We start from the raw sequence: 23,610 nt of genomic DNA, 5'->3' as shown, positions 1-23,610 counted from the left end.
AAATACATACAGTGGAGACAGCAAATTTCTTTTTTCCTTCCTATTATGTGTTGCAGACATCTTTTATGAAAAAAATTTTTTCTTAGGATTTTTCTTCCTGAGAAGCCTCAAGAACAAAATGTAAACAATGATTATCTGTTGCTGTGGAAGGCAACAGGTGCATCTGTGATTGGTCTCATGTGGTTGTTTCTAATTAATGGCCAATCACAGTCAGCTGGCTCAGACTCTGTCCAAGACACAAGCCTTTGTTATTCATTCTTTCTTTTTCTATTCTTAGCTAGCCTTCTGATGAAATCCTTTCTTATATTCTTTTACTGTAGTTTTAATATAATATATTATCATCAAATAATAAATCAAGCCTTCTGAAACATGGAGCCAGGTCCTCGTCTCTTCCCTCATCCTCAGACCCCTGTGAACATTGTCACAATTATGTAACCACACTCCCCCACATTTCATTTCTCTTTTCCACTATCTTCAGCATCTTAGCACCCCTGCATACTTTGTATTTTGCCCTATCATTGTCCTCCACCTTTGCCCATCTCCAGGTGGAGGACAATGATATTCTGTTGCAGTTTTACAGCAGTGCTTGAACTGCAGGCATGAAATTGAGGAGCATTTCTGATACAGAACTTTCTATTCTGATTCATGACAACCATCCTTCCCAAAATTAAATTCTCCCTTCAAGTTTGGCTTGAATGAAGACTACAAGAAATCCTCTGCTGTATCAGATTATATCATACAGGGCACACAGTACCTCTAAATAATTTCAGGGCAGGATACAAATGAAGATTAATCCTTTTCACTCTGACATGAGGCAAACAACAGCTGCAGGTTTAAATTATACTATCAAATTCCACAAGACTGAAAATCGGTATTGATACTGTTAAGCTTTTACAATCTAAGTGAAATAGTATATATTCAATAAGGCACCAAGAAATTTTCACAATTTAGGGAGAGAAGCGTCCAATATCATGCACTTTGCTCTTACTCCTAAAGCTTCTATTTATCAAAACTCAATTGCAGTTCTCTCCCCCCACCCCTCCACAAAAACCTCTTATACTGCAAGAAACGCTTCACTGACTGCAGCTGGTTAAGCAAAAGAGCACCTAAAGTACACAGATTCATACTGGGAAAGCAGCTAAACAATTACACGGGGATATTGATTACCAAATGCATTTACTTTTATTAAAAACATTATTCAGATTTGAACACGGACTGAACGGTTCACACTGCAGCAACGCTTCCCCTCCCGGTGGGCTGCAAGCTAAGCTGCAGCTCCGTGGCACAGCATGTGGCTGAAGAATCTAACCATGGAATTATCCCATTCATCATCCTAATGATGCCTCAGAAGCTGCTGCATTAACATCAATATCTGCATCAAGCTCCAGGTGCCACCACAACTTCTCAGGCAAAAAGCAATGTCAGCATGCGAAAGGCAGAGCTGCCCCGGCAGAAATCAATTGGATATTACTTACCTCCTGTCCTCCCTTCAGGATCCTGGCCAGATGAAAAAATATCTGTGTTTCTGTTTTTGATCCTTATAGTTGCAGAGCACCCTAGCTGATGTGATGGGCAACTCCACAGAGCTGCCTGGAGAGCCCTGACAGCACCCAGACCAACAACTCTCACTCTGACCCAGTGCAAAAAGAGCTTTGTGCAGTGTTTTACCAGACATCTGAAAGGAGGAAAGGAAGATCCCTTCCATACCGAGTACATTTAGACTGCTGAAAGAACAAACAGAAAAGGTATTCCATGAAATGTGCCCTGGGAACATGTTGTCATCTTATTGGAAAGGTCCCATACCTTCTTGGTGATTTCTCATGGACATCTCCTCGAAGCACTGACTCCTTCTTCTTCAGAGCACAGCCAACAAACTCCAGCTCTCTTCACAACAAAACCAACAAACTCCAACTCTCTCCTCAACCAGCTAACCCACTCTTCTACAGCACTCATCCTTATTGGACACAGCTGTGGCCTGTTAAGGGCAGGCCTGTTCCTGATCTTTGGTGATTGGTACAGCTGCAACTCCTCAGGGGTGAGATTACCTTCTGCACTATCTTTATTTTCCTACATTCTATCCCTTCACAGGAACACACAGGTGCTGTTGAACACTGAGTGTGGCCAGTTGTGACCAACAAAGGGAGCTCTCATCTCAGGGGCACAGTGCTCACAGACTGCCCCCACAACACTGAGAGCACGATGAAAAAAAGGACAATGGAAAGAGGAGATCCACAGAAAAGCCATCCCACAAAACTCATGTGAAAGCAGCCCCAGATGCAGTACCAGTGTATGGCTTTGTGTCAGCAGCATGGGAGTGTGGACACCAGCAGAGAAAGATAGTGAAAATAAACCTGTGCAGCACCTCTGCAAGGAACAGCACAGGGCCTGCCAGGAGAGCAAATACCAACCCAAACTCCTCTCTGACACACAAATCATTTTTACATCCAGCATGGACAACACCAGTGTGAACCCTCCAGCCTCTTGCTCCACAGAGATAAACACAAAAAGCAGAAAAACCAGGGAATTAAAACCTTCACAAAGTCATTTTTTCACAGAGGAAGAATCATCTTTCCTACAGATTAAATGCAATCTTCGATTCAGATCTTTACGTTTAAGAGCACCAGACTTCTCACTGCATTTATATTAATGCTCAGACAGGAAGCTTTGTTGATTAAACATTCAATTGCTGTTGAGTATCACCACAGCCTTATTACCTCGTAGTGGTGGCTCAGAGTGAATCTAATTCTAGCCCAGCATTAGCACCTGTACATTTTTCCTTGACTGAATTTGCTTTTTCATACTTTTGCAAGTGACTAATTTACTCAGCAGTAAAACTTCTTTGCTGACTGCAATTAAAAACCAACATAACCACAGCACAGCCAGTTTAATCAAAACGAGCCCATTTTACAGGCCCTAAAACAAAGAGGGGGTATGGGCAAATGACTGGAAAAGGGAACAGCAGCTTTCACTTTTTATTTATACACTGTGCTCAAGTTGGCTGACTTTGGTTTTTTGTTACAATTTAGGCCTCTTCTTGAATAGTTATTTGAACTGTGATGGCATTTACTTGATAGAAAACTGTCAGAAACATAGGAAGCTCCTCCCAGAATCCATCAAGCCATTTAAAAAGTCATCTAAAAAAAGGCCCACATAACCATGATACCCACTGGTTAAACCACTGACAGTCTGGATTGTATTTATAGTATCATAAGTTTCTTCAAAATTACCTTGGCTTTTTGTTGAGTACTATCTATTCCTAGCTAATGAGAGTTAAATTCAACAGTAGCATTCTGAATGCAGAATAATTGAATGAAACAGAGAAATACTGCTCTGCTGATATTAATGTAGAAGAGATGCCCTGTATCAGCCTGAAAAGAACCACAACCTTCTCCATGGTGTCCCCTAATGGGTGGTGCATGAAACCCTGCACACTAAATGGCACAGGAGAACCTGCACAGAAAGCAACCAGGGATATGAAGTGTAATTTAAAGGTAAAAATGGTCTGTTCACAGACTTAGACAAAAAAACCACAAAGGAATGTGCTGCAGAGAGATGCTTCCTCCTGCAAGGTAAAGCTGCATCACATTAAAAGGGACTTATTTTCAAATGAAATTTAAAATACATTTTGACAAGAATAAACAGCCAGTCTGGAGGCCAACTTCTAAATTATTAAAAGTATTAATTGACTTAATTTTATTCTTATGAAGACTAAAATAAAGCTTTGTCCTAATTTTGTTCTGAGAACTCTTCTCAAATAAGGAGGAGTCCCTGCTGTTACACTCATGGCTTTATTATTCCCCCTTGAATTTTATGCAGTAAAAAATGAACATAAGAAATCAGTGCTTTAATGGCTCACACATCATCTTAGGTCCTGTTTTTCACCTCATGAAATTTCCCCACGAATCTTGATTTCACAAAAGAATGAAAGGAGGTAAAAACATTGGAGACATTATCCTGACTCCCTTTTTTTTTGTACATGAGTGCAAACAAATAGATTATAATGAATGTTTTATCTGTCAGCTAATCCTAATATAACAACTTCCATCTGAGCAGTAGTTTCTGTCACTTACTTTTTTTCCCTATATTAATATCCCGTGATATTTTAAAAAACCCACAAAACCCACAAGAACAAAGTCAGCAGTAAAGTAAAATACAAAAGAGACCAAAGAGTCACTCCAGAGCTCATTTTCTATTCATGGTGTATAGTTTAACAGATAATGTGTCTGTGTTTGATTTTATTATGTTACTGGGTGACCTACAGAATCTCAGGAGACCAGCTAAGAAGAGAGATGACCATTATTCCATCAGCGAGAAAAATCAATAAGAGTAGTTACACATTTTATGCGGTCTAAAACCTAATTCATATAAAATTTCTAAGGAGAATAATTAGAAACCCAAATAAACAATTCTTAACTTTCCCTAGCCAATAAAGTAAAAGAAAATTATGTATCATTGAGAATTAAGGCCAAGAGTCTGGCTGTTATGCCTAAATACACCAAATGCAAATATAAGTAGCATCTATATTACAATATAGGTTTGCTTTGAGGGTTTGGTGGGTGGTTTTTTTCCCTATTTCAAACCATTCTTATCTATAATTTCACACCTATTAAAAATAACATCCTTATTTTACAGTAGCTAGAAATGCTAAAATAAAAACCTACGCAAATGGAAAGCAGAGATAAGAGCCAAAGTGTTCTGCCTGGGGGAAAAAAAAGTTTAAACATTTTCTCCCATCTCTGTTTTCTGAGGCTCCTTCAGTGCTTTTGCTAGAGGAGAAACTTAAAGATAAATTGAGGCGATAAGAAAATCAGCAACACCCAAAGAAAAATATTTGTAATGCCCTGAAAAATAAAACATAATGCAAGGGGAAAAGAATTCTTTAAGAGCTAGCAGAGTCAGCAAAGGAAAAACCAGAAAAAAATCCCAAACAAACACAAAACCAAACAATCCTCCCAAAAAAGAAACAAAACGCACAAAAAACCAAAACAAAACCCACAAAAAACCCCCGCCACAAGCCAAACAACCAAAACATTGGGGAAAAAAATGAAGAAGTCACAAAGTGTTTCACAGGAATAGTACATAACTCTGAGGGAAAGGAAAGAAAGAACTGTAGTCTGGGACTTAGAAGCCCACTGCGCTGTTATAAATGAGAAGCTTGACTAGGCCAATATTCAAGCAGCAATCAATTTATTAATTAATATGGTAAAGTATGAGCAATACAGCACTGGATACAGTGGGGGAAGTTTTCCCTCCAACTGCACACCCATAGCTGAGACTTACAGGTATTTATGGGGGTACTCATCAGCTTTCTCAGCAGTTTCTATTCCAATTTTTACTCATCAGCAGTTTCTATTCCCAATTTTTACATCACAATTCCATACACTATTGTGATTTAGTTTTTCTCAAGATGTATCCCAAAAAGAGCATCCCCAGATGGTGGGGGTCCAGTTTCTGAAAGAACAAAGACGTCTCCCATATGGTGGAGTCCAGCTCCCCAGTTGTGGGTCCACCTTTTAATTACAAGGACTATAAATCTCATAACAGTGATGTCCAGCTTCCCTTGGTCAAAACTATAAATCCTTGAGGTGATGTTCATCTTCCTTTCTCAAGCTGTTTTTCTCTGCTTTATTAAGGTGTGAGATAAGCATATTTCCTTTATATATATCCCAAAGCTATAGTTTCAAGAATACAAGCAATATTCTAAAATTATACTTCAAAAGGTTATTATTGCAGAGCTCTGTATGGATTAAATGCAAGCAAAAAGCCACATCCTTAACGCTTTCATTCCAATGCTCCTAAATCAACTAAGGGTAATTGCAAACAAAAGATAGGAGCAAAGGCCTTATTCCATGCTTTACTTTCCTCAGTTATTATTAGAATTCGCAACTGTCCCATTGTCGGTCTCCACACATATTACAATCACAAATACACACATTGCCTGTGTACCTGACACGGAACACAGCTTGGTATTTCACAAAAAGGAGCCCAATAAAGCTGTGTTTTGGCTCCACACACAGCACACACTGCTTGCTCTCCTTGCACTCCATCCTGTTCCTCACTCACTGCACAGAGTGGATGAAGAGCTCTGGCTTGGGAGCACAGGACAGGTGACAAGGTCACTGGTCACAGCATGTGGCTCACCTCTCAACAACGAGCAGCATTTCAAGTAGAACAGGCATCACGCCTCTTCCACAAAGAATAAGCAGCAAAGGAAAGCAAGCTTCAAGACAAATCCTATCCATGGCATCTCACAGAGCTGTTGTCATCTTATTGGAAAGGCCCCATACCTTCTTGGTGATTTCTCATGGGTATTTCCTCACAGCACTGACTCCTTCACAGCACAGCCAACAAACTCCAGCTCTCTCCTCACCCAGCTAACCCACTCTTCTACAGCACTCATCCTTATTGGACACAGCTGTGGCCTGTTAAGGGCAGGCCTGTTCCTAATCTTTGGTGATTAGTATAGCTGCAACTCCTCATGGGTGAGATTACCTTCTGCACTATCTTTATTTTCTTACATTCTACCCCTCCACACAGAGCCATGAAGGAAGCACGAGGAGCAAATCGATGAGCAATGTCTTAACCCAGAGCCTTCTTTCCTCCCATTTCCACATTTGGAGGCAAATCCTTACACAAAGTCATCTCATTGTGAAATAGGGGTTTATGAAAAACTCTGTCTACATAGTTTTGTACTGCCTTGGACACATTCTGATCTGCAGAATATGCACTGTAATTATTTCCCAACTAAAAGCCCAGTTTTGATCTCTTTACTTTCACAATCATTTACAAGCCACCCTGCTGACTTCAATGAAGGAGAAAAAATAGGAAAACACATTAGCTAGCATAATTAAAAGGATTAGAATCTGATGCACATTAATCCCCAAAAGCCATCTGATTACAGAACAAACCACAAGTAATGTATAACAAAGAGACAGACATTAAACTTAAGTCAAAAAGCGTGTCTTTTCACCAAGTCATTAAGAAATGCATAAATCTTATTTGTATTTTTTGTGCTTCAACTGTTTACAGATCTTGCCTGCAAAAATTACAAATTAATATTTAAAAAGTTAACAAATGCACCATTCTCATTCACAGGAACAGTGACATAAAGCTAATCAATCAATTGCTCTACAAAATGGAAATGGACTCCACATACAATAATTTCTTCAGAATATGCAGGGTACTTGCACATAAATGATACAAGGCATGCAGCAAGGATACACAATATTTTTAAAGTTGTTTTTACAATTTCCTCAAGTGCTCATATCATATTACAGTTCTCTTCGGGAAGTCAACTTAAAATGGTAAACTTTTTCATGAATCAGTGTGCCAAATGCATTTAAAAAGAGCTAACAGCATGATAAATCCTTCTTTAGGGTAGAGTTTTACAAATTACTTGACAAATAAATTTAAATTCTAAGCACCAATATATATACCTAAAGTAAGCCTAACCTTGAACTAACTAATTTCCCTCAGCTGCTGGCATAACATTCTGTATGAGATGCTTGAGTAGAACACAAGGAACTACAAAAAGCACACACAATGAACTTTATCCTGTTCCCAGCTGCATTCGGATGTGTTGGTGATGAGACTTTTTAAAACCCATCTTCTCCTCAGAAGCACCATGCCAAGAAACAGCCCTGCCCACCCAACAGTGTGCATCTTATGCTCAGTATTGAGCAAATCAACTGCCTTCTCAGTCTTTAAATAACATTTTTTTCTACCTGCAAAAGCTATTTTAACACATTCCACTTTGTTTTAAAATCCTTATCAATTGCTCCAATTTGATATTTCTCATAGGATACATAAAAAAATCCCCTGGCATGAGTTAGGAATGGCAGCAGTGGTGTCCTGTGCAAAATACTCTGCTGAATTTCTCCAAACTGCAGATTCAGGAATGATGTCCCTGACTGAAAGAACTTGCAGTTGAACAGAAAACCTGCCCAGGTGGTCACCTTGGGAAAAAGAGAAGCTCAAAAGGTCAGGGTGGGCTGTGACAGTGGTCACAGGGGTCTTTGGATGAGAGAAGAGACGAGGATCTGACTCCATATTTCAGAAGGTTGGATTTATTGTTTCATGATATATATATTACATTACAACTATACTAAAGAACAGAAGGAAAAAGCTTCATCTCAGAAGGCTAGCTAAGCTAAGAATAGAATAGAAAAGAATGATAACAAAAGCTTCTGTCTTGGACTCTGTCCGAGATAGCTCGGTCTTGATTGGCTATTAATTATAAACATCTAAGATGGGCTAATCAAAAATCTACCTGATGCATTCCACAGCAGCAGATAATCATTGTTTACATTTTGTTCTTGGAGCCTCTCAGCTTCTTAGGAAGAAAAAATCCTAAGAAAGATTTTCACAAGAAGATGTCTACGACAGTGGGCTAAACAGCATTTTCCAGAAACAGGGAAAATTTGAGCCACAAGCACAAAGCAAGACTTTCTGGCACACCATCCCAGCCTCACTCAATGTTCACCTCAAAGACTTCAGAAACAGGGACAATATCATTATTTCTGTCATCTTCTCCTGTTACAGAACATTAGTTAAACTAAACGGTGGCTAAAGCTGATGCAATAAAGACACTTTTCAGCACATCAACAGTAACCACATCACTTTGTCAGGCAGCAATTTGCTCAAGACAAGATTTTTAAAGATATTTACAATACTGACATATGTAAAGATTTTTTCTTTAAATAAATCAACATTTTGGTTCTTTTCTAGTTCTCCAAATTCTAAAATTCTTAAACAAAAATCTTACTCTCTAATCTTAAGAGGCTGTGAAATATGCAAACAATCTGTCTTCAAACTTACCTGAGTTACAAAGAGGGTATCAAGAAGCCCCAGGAGACTTCATCCCACTCACCCATAACTTTGCACCTGAACATTTCAGAACAGGCTGCAAAAGTCTCTTGACTGTGCTGAAGACAGGTTATTTTCAAACGCTGAAGACAAAAACCAACTTTACAATTTGACAGGAAAGGGAAACATTAAGAGGAGAAAGCAGAATAAAGTCAATTATAATTTTTAATTAGCTTTCCAAGCTATTCAGTGAATGTTGGTGAATAGCAATCAATACTGCATTCTAGTAATTTGTTATGCAAATGAAGCACTTCAGCAGATTATCTCATCCAAAAGTTAATACCCTTAACAAAAACTCAAAAAAAAAAAAAATTAAAATCTATTTGCCCTTATTATAAAGGCAAAGGAAAGAAAGAACACAGAGAAGTTCCCTGGAATTTGAGCTAGTTCTACAAAGTTATGACCTGTTTACATTCCAGAACAATTCCCTCAATTTGAAGAAGGTTTTGATACGTAGATGCTTTTGAAATACCAAGCCCAAACTCACAAAAGACAGTTGTTCAAGAATTATAGCAGAAAACGTGAACCATTACCATATGTAGAAGTTTATAGCCTTAGTATACTGAGAACAAAGTCAATAAAAATGAATGAAATGAAAAAGGAAGAAAAAGAAAACCCAAACAAACCACTGGTACCAGTCACACTGAAGCCTGCTCTGAATACAGAGGAGGAATGATCAAACCTCATGTAATTCCTGCTATGAAAGCGAGGACGACAAGACACAAATTTTCTGTTGGAATGTTATTTTCAGTGATATTTGAAAATAACATATCTGCAGCTGCATGGTCAACATAGCCCAGACAGCAATTCCTATGTAATACCTAGTTAATCTAGTCAGCAGCTGATGAGAACTTATTTTAAAATCAAAAGCACTCTTGGTTTTTCTCCTGCTCAGACCAAGTCTGTAGTGATAACAGAACATGTTCATCTCAGCAGCAGCCAGGTGTTTCACACAGAAGTCTCACTTTATCACACCCAGATATTGCAAATCACCAGAAAATCTTCTCCACAATTTCTGCCAGCCCAAAGGAGCATGATCCCACATGGTTTGTTGGGTTTTCCAGCATACTACCCCCTATGTTTCTATTTCAGGTCATGACAATGTGGAGCATTTTTTCATATAAAGGCTATCAAACACACTCAACACAATTTCTGTCAGACACTCGGAACTCCTGTGTGCAAACTTGCAGATTACCAAGGGTCTGCACACAGGGAATTACCCAGCTTCCCCATAGTTAGGAAAACGAGCCATTCATTTCCGTTTGAGCTGATGTGCCACTGAAATACAAGAATGCTTCAGAATAACATTTCAGTAAAACCAACACACACTTTTTCTTCGATTTTTGTCAGATAGGTGCAGCATGGAAATTCCCCTGCAGCCAAAGTGTCTCCAGCCAAATCACTGCAGTGAAGAGTGCAGCAGCTTTTCAGGGTCACACTCTCACTCACACTGTTTGGATCTGTAAGCTGGCAATGACATCTCCATTCCCTTTCTGCAGTGGGATCATGGGCACTGCCCACCAAACACATCTTGGAGAAAAAACACCAGTGTGAGCACAGGATGCTGCAGCTTTGAGCAATTTGAGCAGCCCATGTTTTTTGAGGACCACGGGGGAACTCAAGATCATCGCAAGGCAGGTGCAATTGTTGTTCTGAGATAGGTATTTTGGAAATGCTATCAAGAACCTTCCCTTTGAAGGGCGGTAGTCACTCTCAGATTTGCTGCACTCCAAAGTTTAGCCAAAGCGAGTTCCCCACCTGACGGGTCAGATAAAGCTGCTGCTGTCGCAGACATCTTTTATGGAAAATCCTTTCCTTAGGATTTTTCCTCAAAAGAAGCTGAGAAGCCTCAGGAACAAAATGTAAACAATGGTTACCTGCTGCTGTGGAATGCAACAGGTGCATCTGTGATTGGTCTCGTGTGGTTGTTTCTAATTAATGGCCAATCACAGTGTGCTGGCTCTGACTCTCGCCACAAACCTTTGTTGTCCATTCTTTTTCTATTCTTAGCTAGCCTTCTGATGAAATCCTTTCTTCTATTCTTTTAGTATAGTTTTAATATAATATATATAATAAAATAATAAATCAAGCCTTCAGAAACATGGAGTCAGATCCTTGTCTCTTCCCTCATCCTAAGACCCCTGTGAACACAGTAACATGCTGGCAATCAGTTTCACTCAATAATGGGGACACCAAGTGGAACAGCACTTATTACTACAGAAATGAAATATCTGTAGTTCTTCTACATTTAGATCAACTCCCTGCAACAACAACAACCACCACTAAGTTAGGAGCAAAGCCCTAACACATAAGACATTAATTTCTACATGCCTAAGAATGTGAAAGCATACAGGTTCTATTTCATTTTCTTTCTGCTTCCCAGATCTCTCAGAGATCACAGAGTGCTGAATTTTGACAGACTCACTACATACACTTGTGACCGTGTTCACAGGGGTCTGAGGATGAGGGAAGAGATGAGGATCTGACTCCATGTTTCTGAAGGCTTGATTTATTATTTTATGATATATATTACATTAAAACTATACTAAAAGAATAGAAGAAAGGATTTCATCAGAAGGCTAGCTAAGAATAGAATAACAAAGAATGATAACAAAGTCTTGTGGCTCGAACAGAGAGTCTGAGCCAGCTGACTGTGATTGGCCATTAATTACAAACAACCACATGAGACCAATCACAGATGCACCTGTTGCATTCCACAGCAGCAGATAACCATTGTTTACATTTTGTTCCTGAGGCTTTTCAGGTTCTCAGGAGGAAAAATCCTAAGGAAAGGATTTTTCATAAAAGATGTCTGTGACATACACTGATATGTTATAAAGTAATTCACACTTAAGAAGAAAACGTATATTATAACAATTGTAAAATCCAAAGAGTCTCTGACCACAGGCAGCCCAGGGACAGATAACTCCTTTGGAATTTCGAAATTCCTGAAGGCAACAGGAGAACAATGCCCAGATCCGCTTCCTCTGGGGGCCATCAAGAGACACCCAAGGGTGATCATTGGTCAATTGATGCCATCCATCTAGATAACCGAAGTCGTCAAGGATCATACATCTGAATATGCGACTTCCCCTGACATGATCAGTGCCTGCCACTGCTCAGGAAACAGCGATTGTCCAGCCCTGCACAGTGAAAGAAACTTCTCAGGAGGTTGCAGTTTATTGCAGCCCCGAGACACGTGAATAGTCTCTGTTTCAGCCCGCACGTTCAAAGAATGAGTCAGAGTTCTTCAGTTCTCGGTCTCAGAGTTATTATATCTTATCTATAAAAATTTTTCTCCTGTCCTGCCGAGCAGGACAGACAGAGGCACTCTGCCTGCCCCCGGGACGATGTTATCTCTTTATACTACAAACTACAGATAACATATTTACAATTACTTTCCAATACCTGTCACCTATGTTAGACAGTGAGCTTCTACTCTAAACCAATCTCAAAGTGCCAACATCACTGCAGAAGATGAAGGGTAGACAAGAAGAAGAAGAAAGGCTGGACATGCCCAAGTCCCTCCATCTTGTTCCCAAAACCCCCATTCTAAAAACCCCAAAATCTACCCCATTCACCCAGTGATAATTTTATCATTACACTACTTAAACCTCTGTGGCTTTCAGGTCCTCATACAAAGCTGGTAATTTGCTCCACGGGTCACAATCAAACCCACAGGTGTTCTGGGCTGTGTGCCAGGGTCTCTGAGACCCCTGGCAGGGTCCTGGCAGCTCTGGACGCCCAGAGGGATGCACTGAGTTCTGACAGAAACTCTCATACATATGTGAGGTTACAAAGGAAATCAAGGCACCTCTGCCTCAGGCATAAAAAACTGTATGGCACAGCCCTGCTGGAAATGGCATTGGTGAACAGAGGGGGATCTGATGCAATAGAGGTCAGATCCAGGTTCACCCTGGGCTGATCTCAATGCTCTCTCTTTGGCTGGGGGTTTTGGGGAGCATATTTTGGTTGTGGAAATAAAATCTTTCACATTTATTAATTTGGACTTCTGGCTGATCATTTATAACAATATGCATCACAAAAATACTGCAAAGTTTACAGATATCTTACTAAATTTTACATTTAGATCTGAGAACTTGAAATTTAACTTGTAATAAAATATATGAAACCAGCTGAAGTATTACAAGCCAACCAGGGGGAAAAAAACCAAAAAACCCACTGTTTTTCTGTAACCAGAGCTCTTCAGTTCAGTCCCCCAGCCTCTGGAGCCTTTTAAGTAATTCATCTCTTAAGAGGCAGAGAACAAACCAAGAGTAGTTTGTGATGTCCCACAGGCTCTTGTCCCTTCCCTCCCTCGTGAGGAGGGACTGACATAGCTGTTAGGGCTGCCCAGAACAATGCAGAATAATCTTTAAGTAGCATCCCACTGCTTTTCCAGGAGTTCCCACTGTGTATTTCCTTGCTTGCCTCGATCCCCATCATCAAATTTCTCTGTGCTTGCAACAATAGCTGAGAAAGAGATCTGCACATTATCCCCAGGAAAAGACTGCAATCAGCTCCCTGCCCACAGATTTCACCGGACTTCTCCAGCTCCTGGTGATTCAACTCCCCTGTGTGTTTGGCCTTCAGTTTCCTCCTTGTTCAACACACTCATTATAATCATTGCAGCAGAAAAGTGAAAAGGTCAGCAGGTCATAAATTATATCAGAGTAATTGCTTATGTGGAATATAAAATAATTCTCTGATGTGCATTCAGCCTAAAAGAACTGGGTTAGATAAGATCTGCAAAAAGATACCCAGGAAACATTTTGCAAGGATAAACTCAAAAAATCTCAAAATTCCTTTACAATTATGGTACAGTCAGCACTTTGTAGAAGGTATTTTAGTGTAGAAAGTGAACTTAAACACAGACTAAAATTAATTTTCCTGCTATGTCCCAGTTTACCCTTCAATCCACTAATCTGCCAATATTGGCAAGTCTTGCAAAAATATATTGGGTTTTATTAGCTTCCAAAGAGATGGGAGCTGGTCTATAATTAAATTTCTATAACAGACCTTATTCCCTTGCCCTAACTTATTTTTAGAATTTGTGGTCTCAATGAGAACTGCTTCCTGTAACACAGTCAAGGCCACATACCCAAAAGTTTACAGAATTTCAACGTTTTCCCATCAATCTGAATTCTCTGGAGAAGGCTCATGGCTCAGAGCTTGTGTCCCTCCATTGGGTTTGCAGTGCTGAAAGCACTGAAGCCTCAAAACCTCAAAACTTGATTTGCCAACTGCTTTGCTTATCAAAACATGAAACTGCTTTTCCTGCCCTGTTGATCTTGCTGTAAATAAATGATCTCTATTGTGCAGAATAAGTACACAGCCTCACTCTGTACAGAAAGCATTTCTATTGTTCAGGTTCAAGTATCTGCAAAGAAGGTTAAACCAAATCATGCATGGATTTAGCTCTTCACATTCAAATGGAGAGTTAAAGAAATCATTACAGCATTTTAGGATTTATCCCCTAGTAAATTCCACTCTATATTAAAGAATGTATACTCTTTGAGACTGGAAAACAAGACAAGTTTGTATTTTGCAGAATGGAGTTGGGGAAAAGTAAATATTCCCTTAAACTTAGAAGGGAACTACCTCTTTTAAGACATCTCAAATTGAAGTACTTTCTAACTAAAGGCATTACAGTCAAATCTACATAGATTTTAAGTTATTAAAAAGAAAACGCATTGGACAAAAATATCTTAACATTTTTTATTATTAGAAAGTCAAGCATCCAACAAACAGCCTGACATTTTTTGAGGTCATGTTGTTTCCACCAAAAATATCCTCTCTCAGATATTTTTGCTGATCTTCACAAGCAGCTCCAGCTCCTTTTGATTTGTGAATCCCTACAAATTTAGATGGACAGCTGAATGGTAATACAAGCCTACTGAAAATAGACGTGTTTTTCTCGATTATTTTTTGCAGCCATTGGAACAGTCCCACAGATCCCATGACACCAAAGACCACCATTAAAGGAGGAGTGCAGGGAAAGCAAAAAAAAAAAGGAAATTATTTTAGTTTCCCAAAATAAACCTCAAAGTGTTTCTCTTCAAATTATTTCATCTCAATAACTCTGCCTAATCTTGTGCCTTTCGCTTCAGAAGAACACTGAAATAATTACATTTATGATTTTATACAGTCTATGCCTTTTGTGAGAAACTAAGAACAGAAACCAACTACAACTGGCTTCAGTAGCCAATGCTTTTCCCTTTACGACACCAAAGCAAGAGTTTGAGTCCAGGTTTGCCAGGTTTAAAGACCACTATCAAAAGGCTGACTTTTTCAGGCAGTTCAGTATACATCAGACATTTAACATCTTTCTGGCTTTCCTTTTTCAACACAAATTTAAAATTCTGTTAACTAAGGAAGAAAAAATGAACTTTTAAGATCTAAGCCTGACAATAATGGCAAATACCATCTGTTCAGCTGTAGCTCAGGAATTTTTAAAGTAGCTCTCATAAGAAAAAGGGAAAATCACCCTTCAAACACGATTGCTGTACAGCTTTTTCAGAAATGCCTCAAATATACTTACCAATGCATTCTGTCACAGACTGACCCATGCTAGTAACCTTTGTGAAACTAACTCCAAACCAAATATCAGAAACCAGCAGTATCTATCACACGGTAAATTGTGAGAGAGAGTTCACAAATGATTTTAGCTTAGTTCTACCAACTCATATTTTACAAGCTCCTCTCAAAACCAAAAAATTCAACCCAATTACTGCAAATGTGCAGCCCAGTATAGGCAAGGGGTGTAATAATTTCCAGCCACAGTCACGCTTTGATTGCATTTCCAAGAGGCAGGTGTGAGGCAAAAATGACCCACCTAGTTATGAGGGAAACCCTCATTACTTCCTTTGTCACTTTTTGTGATTTACCTGCCTGACCTTTGTGCTTCTCCCTCACATTCAAGGTAGGGTTTATTTATTTTTTTTAAAGGATAAAAGACTAAATTTTCTTTGTTGCTTATTTCAGAAGCTTGGAGGAGAAAACCCAAGTGTCTGAAAAGTCATGAAATCCTTGTTGCTAATAATGATGAGACACATGCAGTACATATATAAACACATACACAGTGTTGATAATCTTGTGCATATTCAGTAGGAAGAGAATCTACCCAAGAAAAAATTAGGAAATCAGTCCCAAAATGAGCAGAGTTTATTTTTCTCACCTACTTTACTTACTACAGCCTGCTAGCACGTGAGTGACAGATGAATGCTGATCAAAATCAGAATCTTAATGTTTGTATTTGATTGCAATTTTCATCAAATGAAATAAAAGGTGTCCCACTTCATTTTAACTGTCTTAGGACACGCAAGTACAGTAGTAGTAAATTAAATGTCATTCTTAATCACTGCTATTAGAAAAACAGCCAAGTACTATCCATATTTGGGATGTGCGACTTCAAGTGATTGTTCTGATTTATAACAGCAACAAGAAACAGATCCACAAAACGAGCACGAGTGAAACTTTGTGAGAGTGCAGCCCTGTTTGACTTTGCTGCACTCCCAGTGTTTAACCCAGTACGAGACAGGAGTCATGGGGCTGGAGTACAGACAGGGAGCAAACAGCCTGCTTCAACACAGCTGCTCTGACAGGCAGCACAGGGAAAAATAACCACACTTAAACCTGCAGGAAACAATTCTGGCCAACTCCTCACTTGATAGCTTGAAGTTGAATAAAAAGTACTTTGAAAAGGACAAAAAAACCCAAACGAAACAAACAAAAAACCCAAACCAACCAAACAAAATCCACCAAGAATGGTTCTATTGGCTCAATGAAAGCAATTATACCACAGGAAGCTGTAAAAGGAATGAAAAATCAAACACTCCTCCTGTTTGGATAAAGGCAGCTATTAGCAGAACAATATTAAAGCTTTGAAATAACTGTTTACATTTATAGGAAAACACACAAAGGATGAAACTCCGATTTTACCAAGATACACCGCAAATCTCACATTGATTTAACGAGGGTCAGGATTACACATACAAAAACCAAACATCTAAATAACAGCATTAACTGCTGGAAAACTGCAAATCCATGCAGAGCCATCTTTAAAATCAATACTGAGAGAAGCCACATTAAAATGAATTGCAATTCAGCACATACACTTCTATTCCAAAATGTGTTTTTAGGTAAACTGCAAAAATCATCTTTCCTAGCCCAATACTCTTCAACAATCTACTGGTCAACTCATACTCTGTATCTTTAGGATGCTCAGACCCGTAAGGGCCCCAAAAAACCTGAACCACTTTTCCAATCCCTTTAATTTTTGCCAAGCTTGAACATCTTGTGCACACCCAACCTGTAACCTGTACCACAAAGCCAGCAGCATCAGGGATACTGCACCACCAAGCACCACAAGAGATTTACACAAACCCATAATTTCTTAAAAGATGGATTTTAAGAATCATCCATCTTCCACATCAAGCAGGATTTGGGGTAAAACCCACTTAGATTAAATATGTCTTAAATGCTGATTTTTAATTTTTTTTTAAATACACTCATTGAGAACACAAGTACCAAATTAATTGATGTACATCCAGAGCCTTTAGGCTAATTTTATCAAGAAGCCACTTGAACTTTGATAATATAATGTATAATGTTCTATCAACTTACTCAAGGTAACTCACTCCCTTGCTCTTATCTATATCTTATAGATATAACTAATCAACATATCCATTTTTATTGAAATGCACACAGCAAAGAATTTGAAGGCATTTAGAGTATACTGTCTTAAAGTACACTTCAGAAATCGACACTTGCACATTTTAAATAGTTAGATCCCACTCATTAACCTTCTTGATAGAGTAAATTTGCACCTGGGAGCAAACTGTCCTCAAAAGTCCTTTCCACAGGGGATGTTTCAAGGACAGAAGGGAACAAATGCAAGCTGCAGCTGATGTGGAAGGACCGCACATACAACCAAGGCATGCAGGTCCAAATCTCATGCTAATGATCAATTTCTCAAGAACTAGGGAAACAAGAAACTGAGCATGAAAGGGGAATGTGTGAGGACACAAGTAATTTCCCACCCTCCAGTACAAGCTTATGTGATCAGTTCGCAGGGAAAACTTGAGGAGCAGCTGGAATGGACGTGCCCTCCTCCACTGCAGTAACCATAAGCACCTCAAAGGTACATAAGGTCCCTCTCAAGGCTTGGGGGCCTATTGGGAAAGGATTGAGTACACTGTTAATTGGAAGGTCCCGTGCCACAATGCAAAATACCATTGGGTACCCTGGTCTTGTTAGATGCGGATTTTACCAGACAAATACACGCATTGATTTTCACTCCTACTCCACCTGTGACTATCCCTGAAAAAACCAGAATTCCTCAATTCATCCCTTTTAAGTCTTGTGCCTCCAAAGCAGATTCTAGGGAGCAAGGAGACCAAGGCTTCAAATCAACAGGACAGCCCCAGGTGAACTGGACTCAGGTTGTAGGAGATCAAAGATCTGATGTGGTTTGTACTGCTGCAGTGCCTGAGGCAAAGCCTTCACAGATATAGGTCAGTGGGATGATAGACAGAGGGGCAGACATCACCATCGTGGCCTCCATCACGGCCTACTGCACCTGTGGGATCTGCCAACACATGGCCTCCATCATGGCCTACTATGCCTGTGCGATCTGCCAACACATGGCCTCCATCATGGCCTACTACACCTGTGGGATCTGCCAACACATGGCCTCCATCATGGCCTACTACGCCTGTGGGATCTGCCAACACATGGCCTCCATCACGGCCTACTGCACCTGTGGGATCTGCCAACACATGGCCTCCATCATGGCCTACTACGCCTGTGGGATCTGCCACTGCTGGCCTCTGAGTGCCCACACAGCCTGAGCACCAATCCTGTGTTGATCAAAAATCCTGAGGGCCAAACAGCTACGATCTGGCCTTACAGCACTGGTGCACCTCCTAACCTGTGCGGGAGGGATGTTTGGCCTGCATGGGATGTCCAGGTGGGGATGGATTTTTAACAGGGGCCACTGTGTTGAAGGGTGTAAAGTGTCCCACACCAGCTCTGAAATGGCTTAGTAGTCACCCTATGTGGATACCATAGTGGCTCCTTTAAAGAGAGAAGCTAGATGCCCTAGAATCATTAGGCATACAAAAACAGCTAGCTCAAGGACAATAAATGCTCTGTGTTGCTACATGGACACTGGGTGTGTGGTCATCTCTGTCTCACCCCCCGTCCCGTTACACCTTTCCAGTGTGCAGTTTGGGCAGGAGAAGGCGTGTCCACACCCTCCCAGTTCAAAACCAGTCACTTCAAAGGGGAAAAATAGGATCCAGCTCTGACAGCTCACAAGCCACTTAATGGGAGGTGACAAAAACACACCTTGGAGGGTGTTCTTTAAGCAGCACACACACTGTTTACAATTAAAATATGCTTTGGAATCTCCTAAGTTCCCAGTCTTGGTAGTCTTCCAAGTAATGCAATTAAAATTGGTAACAATATGATTCTGACTGGAAAACATTCTCTAACTTCATAATGACAATTTAAATATAGTTGTCAGTCTTCTATGCTGAAATACCTGAATACTAAAGCTGCTATCAAATACTGACTTCTGTCTTTTGAGATCTCTAAATCATTTCATTATCTTGACACCCAGGCTTCATAATCAGACAAATCTTTTATCCTGTGAGACACAAGAGTCAGTCTTCATGAACTGCTTTTCAATCAAAACACTCTAGAAAAAAAAAGGATTCCTAATCCATTTATTGATGAAAAGAAACAGAAAGATGAAATCATTTACATGTCTTTATTGGGGTTTATTGGTGAGCTACAGGAAGCACCAGCAAAAGAAAGCACAGTTGCTTCACCTCCCATCTTCTGACTTCAACACTTGCCAAACATTGCTTCTGATGTATTTTGTATGAGGTTGGAAAGAAGGCTCTTTTGTTTTTTTTAATGTCTCCTATGAACTGATAATGAGAACTATTTCATTATTATTTACGATAGAAAGGAATAAAAGGAAATACTGAATGATGCAGAAAATTTCAGACTCCAGGATCTGTCCAGTGTGTTCTCAAAGCTACCTCCTCACTGTCCTTCCCCCTGGCTGTAAGGTTTCCCTCACATATAAGTTGCTGGCTCTGTCTCCCTGGGTCAGCTGTTCCTGAGAGTCAGATCTGATGCACTCCCATCACAGACCTGCCAACAGGGACTGAATGTTCCACTGATTTGGAAATGTCTGCAGTGGCTAAGACTTCAGGTTTTGCCCATGTAATTAATTTAACTGGGATCAAATATTCCTAGTTATTCAGATCATTGAGAGCTTAGTTATTAATTGAGAGGCTTAGTTATTCATTGAGAGGCTTTCGGCCATACTTAAAAATGAAGACTAAAATGTTGTTTATGGTTATGATGAAGTTCAAATACAGTAACAGTTAAGAGGCTAATTAATTGGGTCTTACAAGAAATTTGGATATGACAGCCCTTTTACGACTTCATTGAGTAGTTTAGTGGTACATACTAGAATAAGGTAATAAATTACTTAAGAGATAAGCATTACGCAGAGATTTGGGGAAACAAGAAGTGCTGCAGGTTGTAATACTCCCTGTCTGTGACCACATGGACCTATGAATTTTGAATATGATGGGGAAAAAACCCAAACCTTATCCTTCAGCATATTCTATTTTCCATAACTGAAGACAACAAGAGACAGTTCACAAAATTTCCAGACATCATTAATGCAATTCCAATAAACCAGAAAGTGTGTTTCTCTTAGTTATTCTTACAGAGCAAAGCTATTTTTAAATACTTAAAAGCAAACATTTTTCTGTCCAAAATGGTGATTTTTATTGTACCCCTGTGATAGACATCTCAGTAAGAAGAACCTGCTGCAAAGCTAACAAATTGTGCGTGCATATTTATTACACACATTAAGTTCTATAACTAACAACCTCCTAAACACTCTGATGTTGCCTCTTATTTCTTTTTCCTTGGAAAACTTTGGGGAGTTTGTTTTTTTGGGGGCAGGGTAGGTTCCCCCTTCTATTCAGAGTGAACAATTTAGTGAAAGAAACTGTTGTTTTCTACTGAGAGAAAAGTGAGAACCAGAACTTTTCCCGTAATCTTTCTCCCCTTCCTCACAAACATTTGGGGAAAAGGAGAGGGGGTGGAGGGGGCTTGGTTTTGTTTTTAAAATGAGAAGCAGCAGAGCACAGTGAAATAGATGAGGTGAGATGAGAACTGAAATCATTATCTTTGGTTGTATTTGATCTTATAAATAACAGGATGCTCAGGGCACGTGGGGAGCTTTGTACACACCTCCTGCATCCTACCTCCATCTCCTACCAGAATGCACCTTCAGACCACAAGTCCAGGTTGTGGTTACAGCACCAAGCTTTGCAATTGTGTGCACGAGATACTCACAAAATGCTTTTTAACTTAGAACTTCCCTACCATAGAAAAACAGAGAGCAAGGAGAAAGCACCATGAGGTTCCTGCTGAAATAAACCCCTTTTTTCTTCCCTCTACCGACCAGGTGGAGGAAGAAAAAGCATATCAGATATTAACTGCATACAGCGCCAAGACATCCTACCTCATTTATTAACACTGCCTTATAGCCTTTGAAAATACCCAATATTTAGAAACAAAGTATATAAAGTAATGAGTAAAAACTTAAGCACTCGAATATCAATATAAATAACATTAAAATGCCTATTTTTAACCACCAACTACTGGAAGCTTGTGGCTTCTGCTATCCAAAAATGTTCTCTGCAGCCCTCCAGTGGTCAAAGGCACAGCAGAGCCCAGCGAGAACGACCCCGTTTTGTCTGATGAGCTGCCGGCAGGTTAAAAGACATCTCCCACGAAAAAAAACCTCCCACGCTTGTCTAAGGAAAAGGTCCTTTTAAAGGAGACAATTACCTTGAATTACATTAGAAAGTAAAGAGGAGGAAAGTAACTCCCCTCCATCAAAATGTTACGCGTTGTATGTTAATCTGCCCAGAAAACACGGCATTCCCACCACGACACCAAGGCACGTTGGGTCAGTAACAGAAGGAGCAATTAATTTCCGACAGTCACTTTCTGCTATTCGTACATGTAAACAAAGTCAAGTAACATTTGCTAGAAAAAATCAATTTTCTCACAAAGTTACGGCTCAAGCAGTTGGTTGGGGTTTTGGGAAGAAAACAAACGCCAAACAAACGCTGAAGTTTTCTCTCTCACACACATGCTTACAAATAAAATAACCACCAAAGCCCCATACAAAAATAAGAGCAAGCGTAAGGTTTGAAAAGAATATTAGAAAACACTGAGACAGAGTTCTCAAAACTAAGTTTCTAAAACTTGGGGGCTCCAAAGCCAGTCCTAAACCGCATGGAAACACTGCGAGGGAAAAGAAAACGAACAGAGGCAAGAAATCTCCGAACACCTGAGCGACCGGAGCTGTCGGCAGGGGCACGGCTGGCTGAGAGATGGGAGCGCTGCGGATCACTGAGAGCCCCGCGGAACAGCGAGAGCCCCGCCGCACCTGCGGCACGGCGGGCAGTCCCATCCCGGCCTGGGGGAGCACAGCGCTTCTTCTTCCCCCGCTCCCGGCCTGGGCAGCTCCAGCGCTTCCCCTCAGCCCAGCCCCGGCCCGTACCCACAGCATCGCGGCGGCGGCAGCGGCGCCTCCCGCCCGGCCCCGGGACAGCCGCGCCCGCTGAGCTGCGGGCACCGAGCCGAGACCCCCGCCCCAACTTTGTGCCCTCCCTGAGGGCAGCGGCAGCTCTGCCCCGCTCAGCCCCGCTCCGCCCGAGGAGCCGCGCCCGGCCCGCGCCCCGGTACCTGCCTTTGGCGGCGAGCAGGCTGCCCAGCCCCAGCGGGAGCAGCAGCAGCGCCGCCGGGCCCCAGCAGCAGCAGCAGCGGCGCCTCCGCATCCCCGGCGCTGGTGGCGGCCGCCGGCCCGGCCCGGCCCGGCCCGGCTGTGTACGCTGCGCTGCGGGCGAGCCGGCGGGCGGAGGCTGCTGCCGCCGCGCCGTCACTCGCCCTCGCTGCCAGCGCCGGGGCGGCTCCGGCCCCCGCCCGGGACCGCGGCGACGTCACGGCGAGGGCAGGCCCGAATATTCATGAGCCGGGGCAGCGGCCGGGGCCGGCACCGCACCTGTCCGCACAGGTGTCCCCGCAGTCACCCTCAGGTGTCCCCGCACCCCCCGCAGGTGTCCCCGCATGTTTCCCTGCAGCCCCCACGGGTGTCCCCACATCCCCCGCAGGTGTCCCCGCAGGTGTCCCCGCAGCCCGGGGCAAGCCGGGAGCAAGGACACGGCAGAGCGGTGGAGAAGGGACGGACAGCAGGAAAACGAGGTTTTGGTGGAGGATGCAGAGGGCACCGGGAAAGGGAGACACAAAGGTGGCGGCTGGAAGAAAGGAACGGAAGAGAAAAGATGAAATAACAATTCAGTAAAGTTGGAGGGAAACAGAAGACCTTGGAAAACCCAAGGCGGGTTGGACGTGAAATGGTGTTGTTGGAGGAAAAGGACAAATCGCAAAGGTTTTGGTAAAGGGAGGAAATTAACGAGGAATGCACAAACCTTAGACACAGAAATGAACGAGGAACGGACAAACCTTAGACATAGAGACTGCCCTGGCAAGGCTTGACGCGATGCACTAAGATTACAAATTAAGATTACACATTACACTGCAAGCTCCACATAAACTGTGAGAGCCACAAGGAATTATTGCAAGCTCCCTCCCTGCTTCGAATGCTCCCTCATCTGTGCTCTGTCCCATAAATTGCTT

General features: G+C 41.3%; 1 protein-coding gene across 2 annotated transcripts in view; it reads right to left on the bottom strand.

The window, feature by feature from the left end:
• The window catches only part of CLSTN2 (calsyntenin 2), a 315,822-nt gene extending 293,050 nt beyond the window's left edge, over window positions 1–22,772 (bottom strand). For both annotated transcript variants that reach the window (XM_054282508.1, XM_054282509.1), the window contains exon 1: window positions 22,664–22,772. In XM_054282508.1, the coding sequence (XP_054138483.1) occupies window positions 22,664–22,751 (88 nt within the window). In that variant the 5' untranslated portion in view covers window positions 22,752–22,772. The remainder of the gene's footprint in view (window positions 1–22,663) is intronic.
• Window positions 22,773–23,610: the final 838 nt, after the last annotated feature.

This window comes from Melozone crissalis, unplaced genomic scaffold (genome assembly GCF_028551555.1).
Source record: "Melozone crissalis strain CALT ecotype California unplaced genomic scaffold, PUWL_Pcris_2 ptg000034l_1, whole genome shotgun sequence".
Taxonomy (NCBI): Eukaryota; Metazoa; Chordata; class Aves; order Passeriformes; family Passerellidae; genus Melozone; species Melozone crissalis.
The sequence above is the reverse complement of the archived record's forward strand: the minus strand, read 5'-3'. Positions and strand labels throughout refer to the sequence as shown.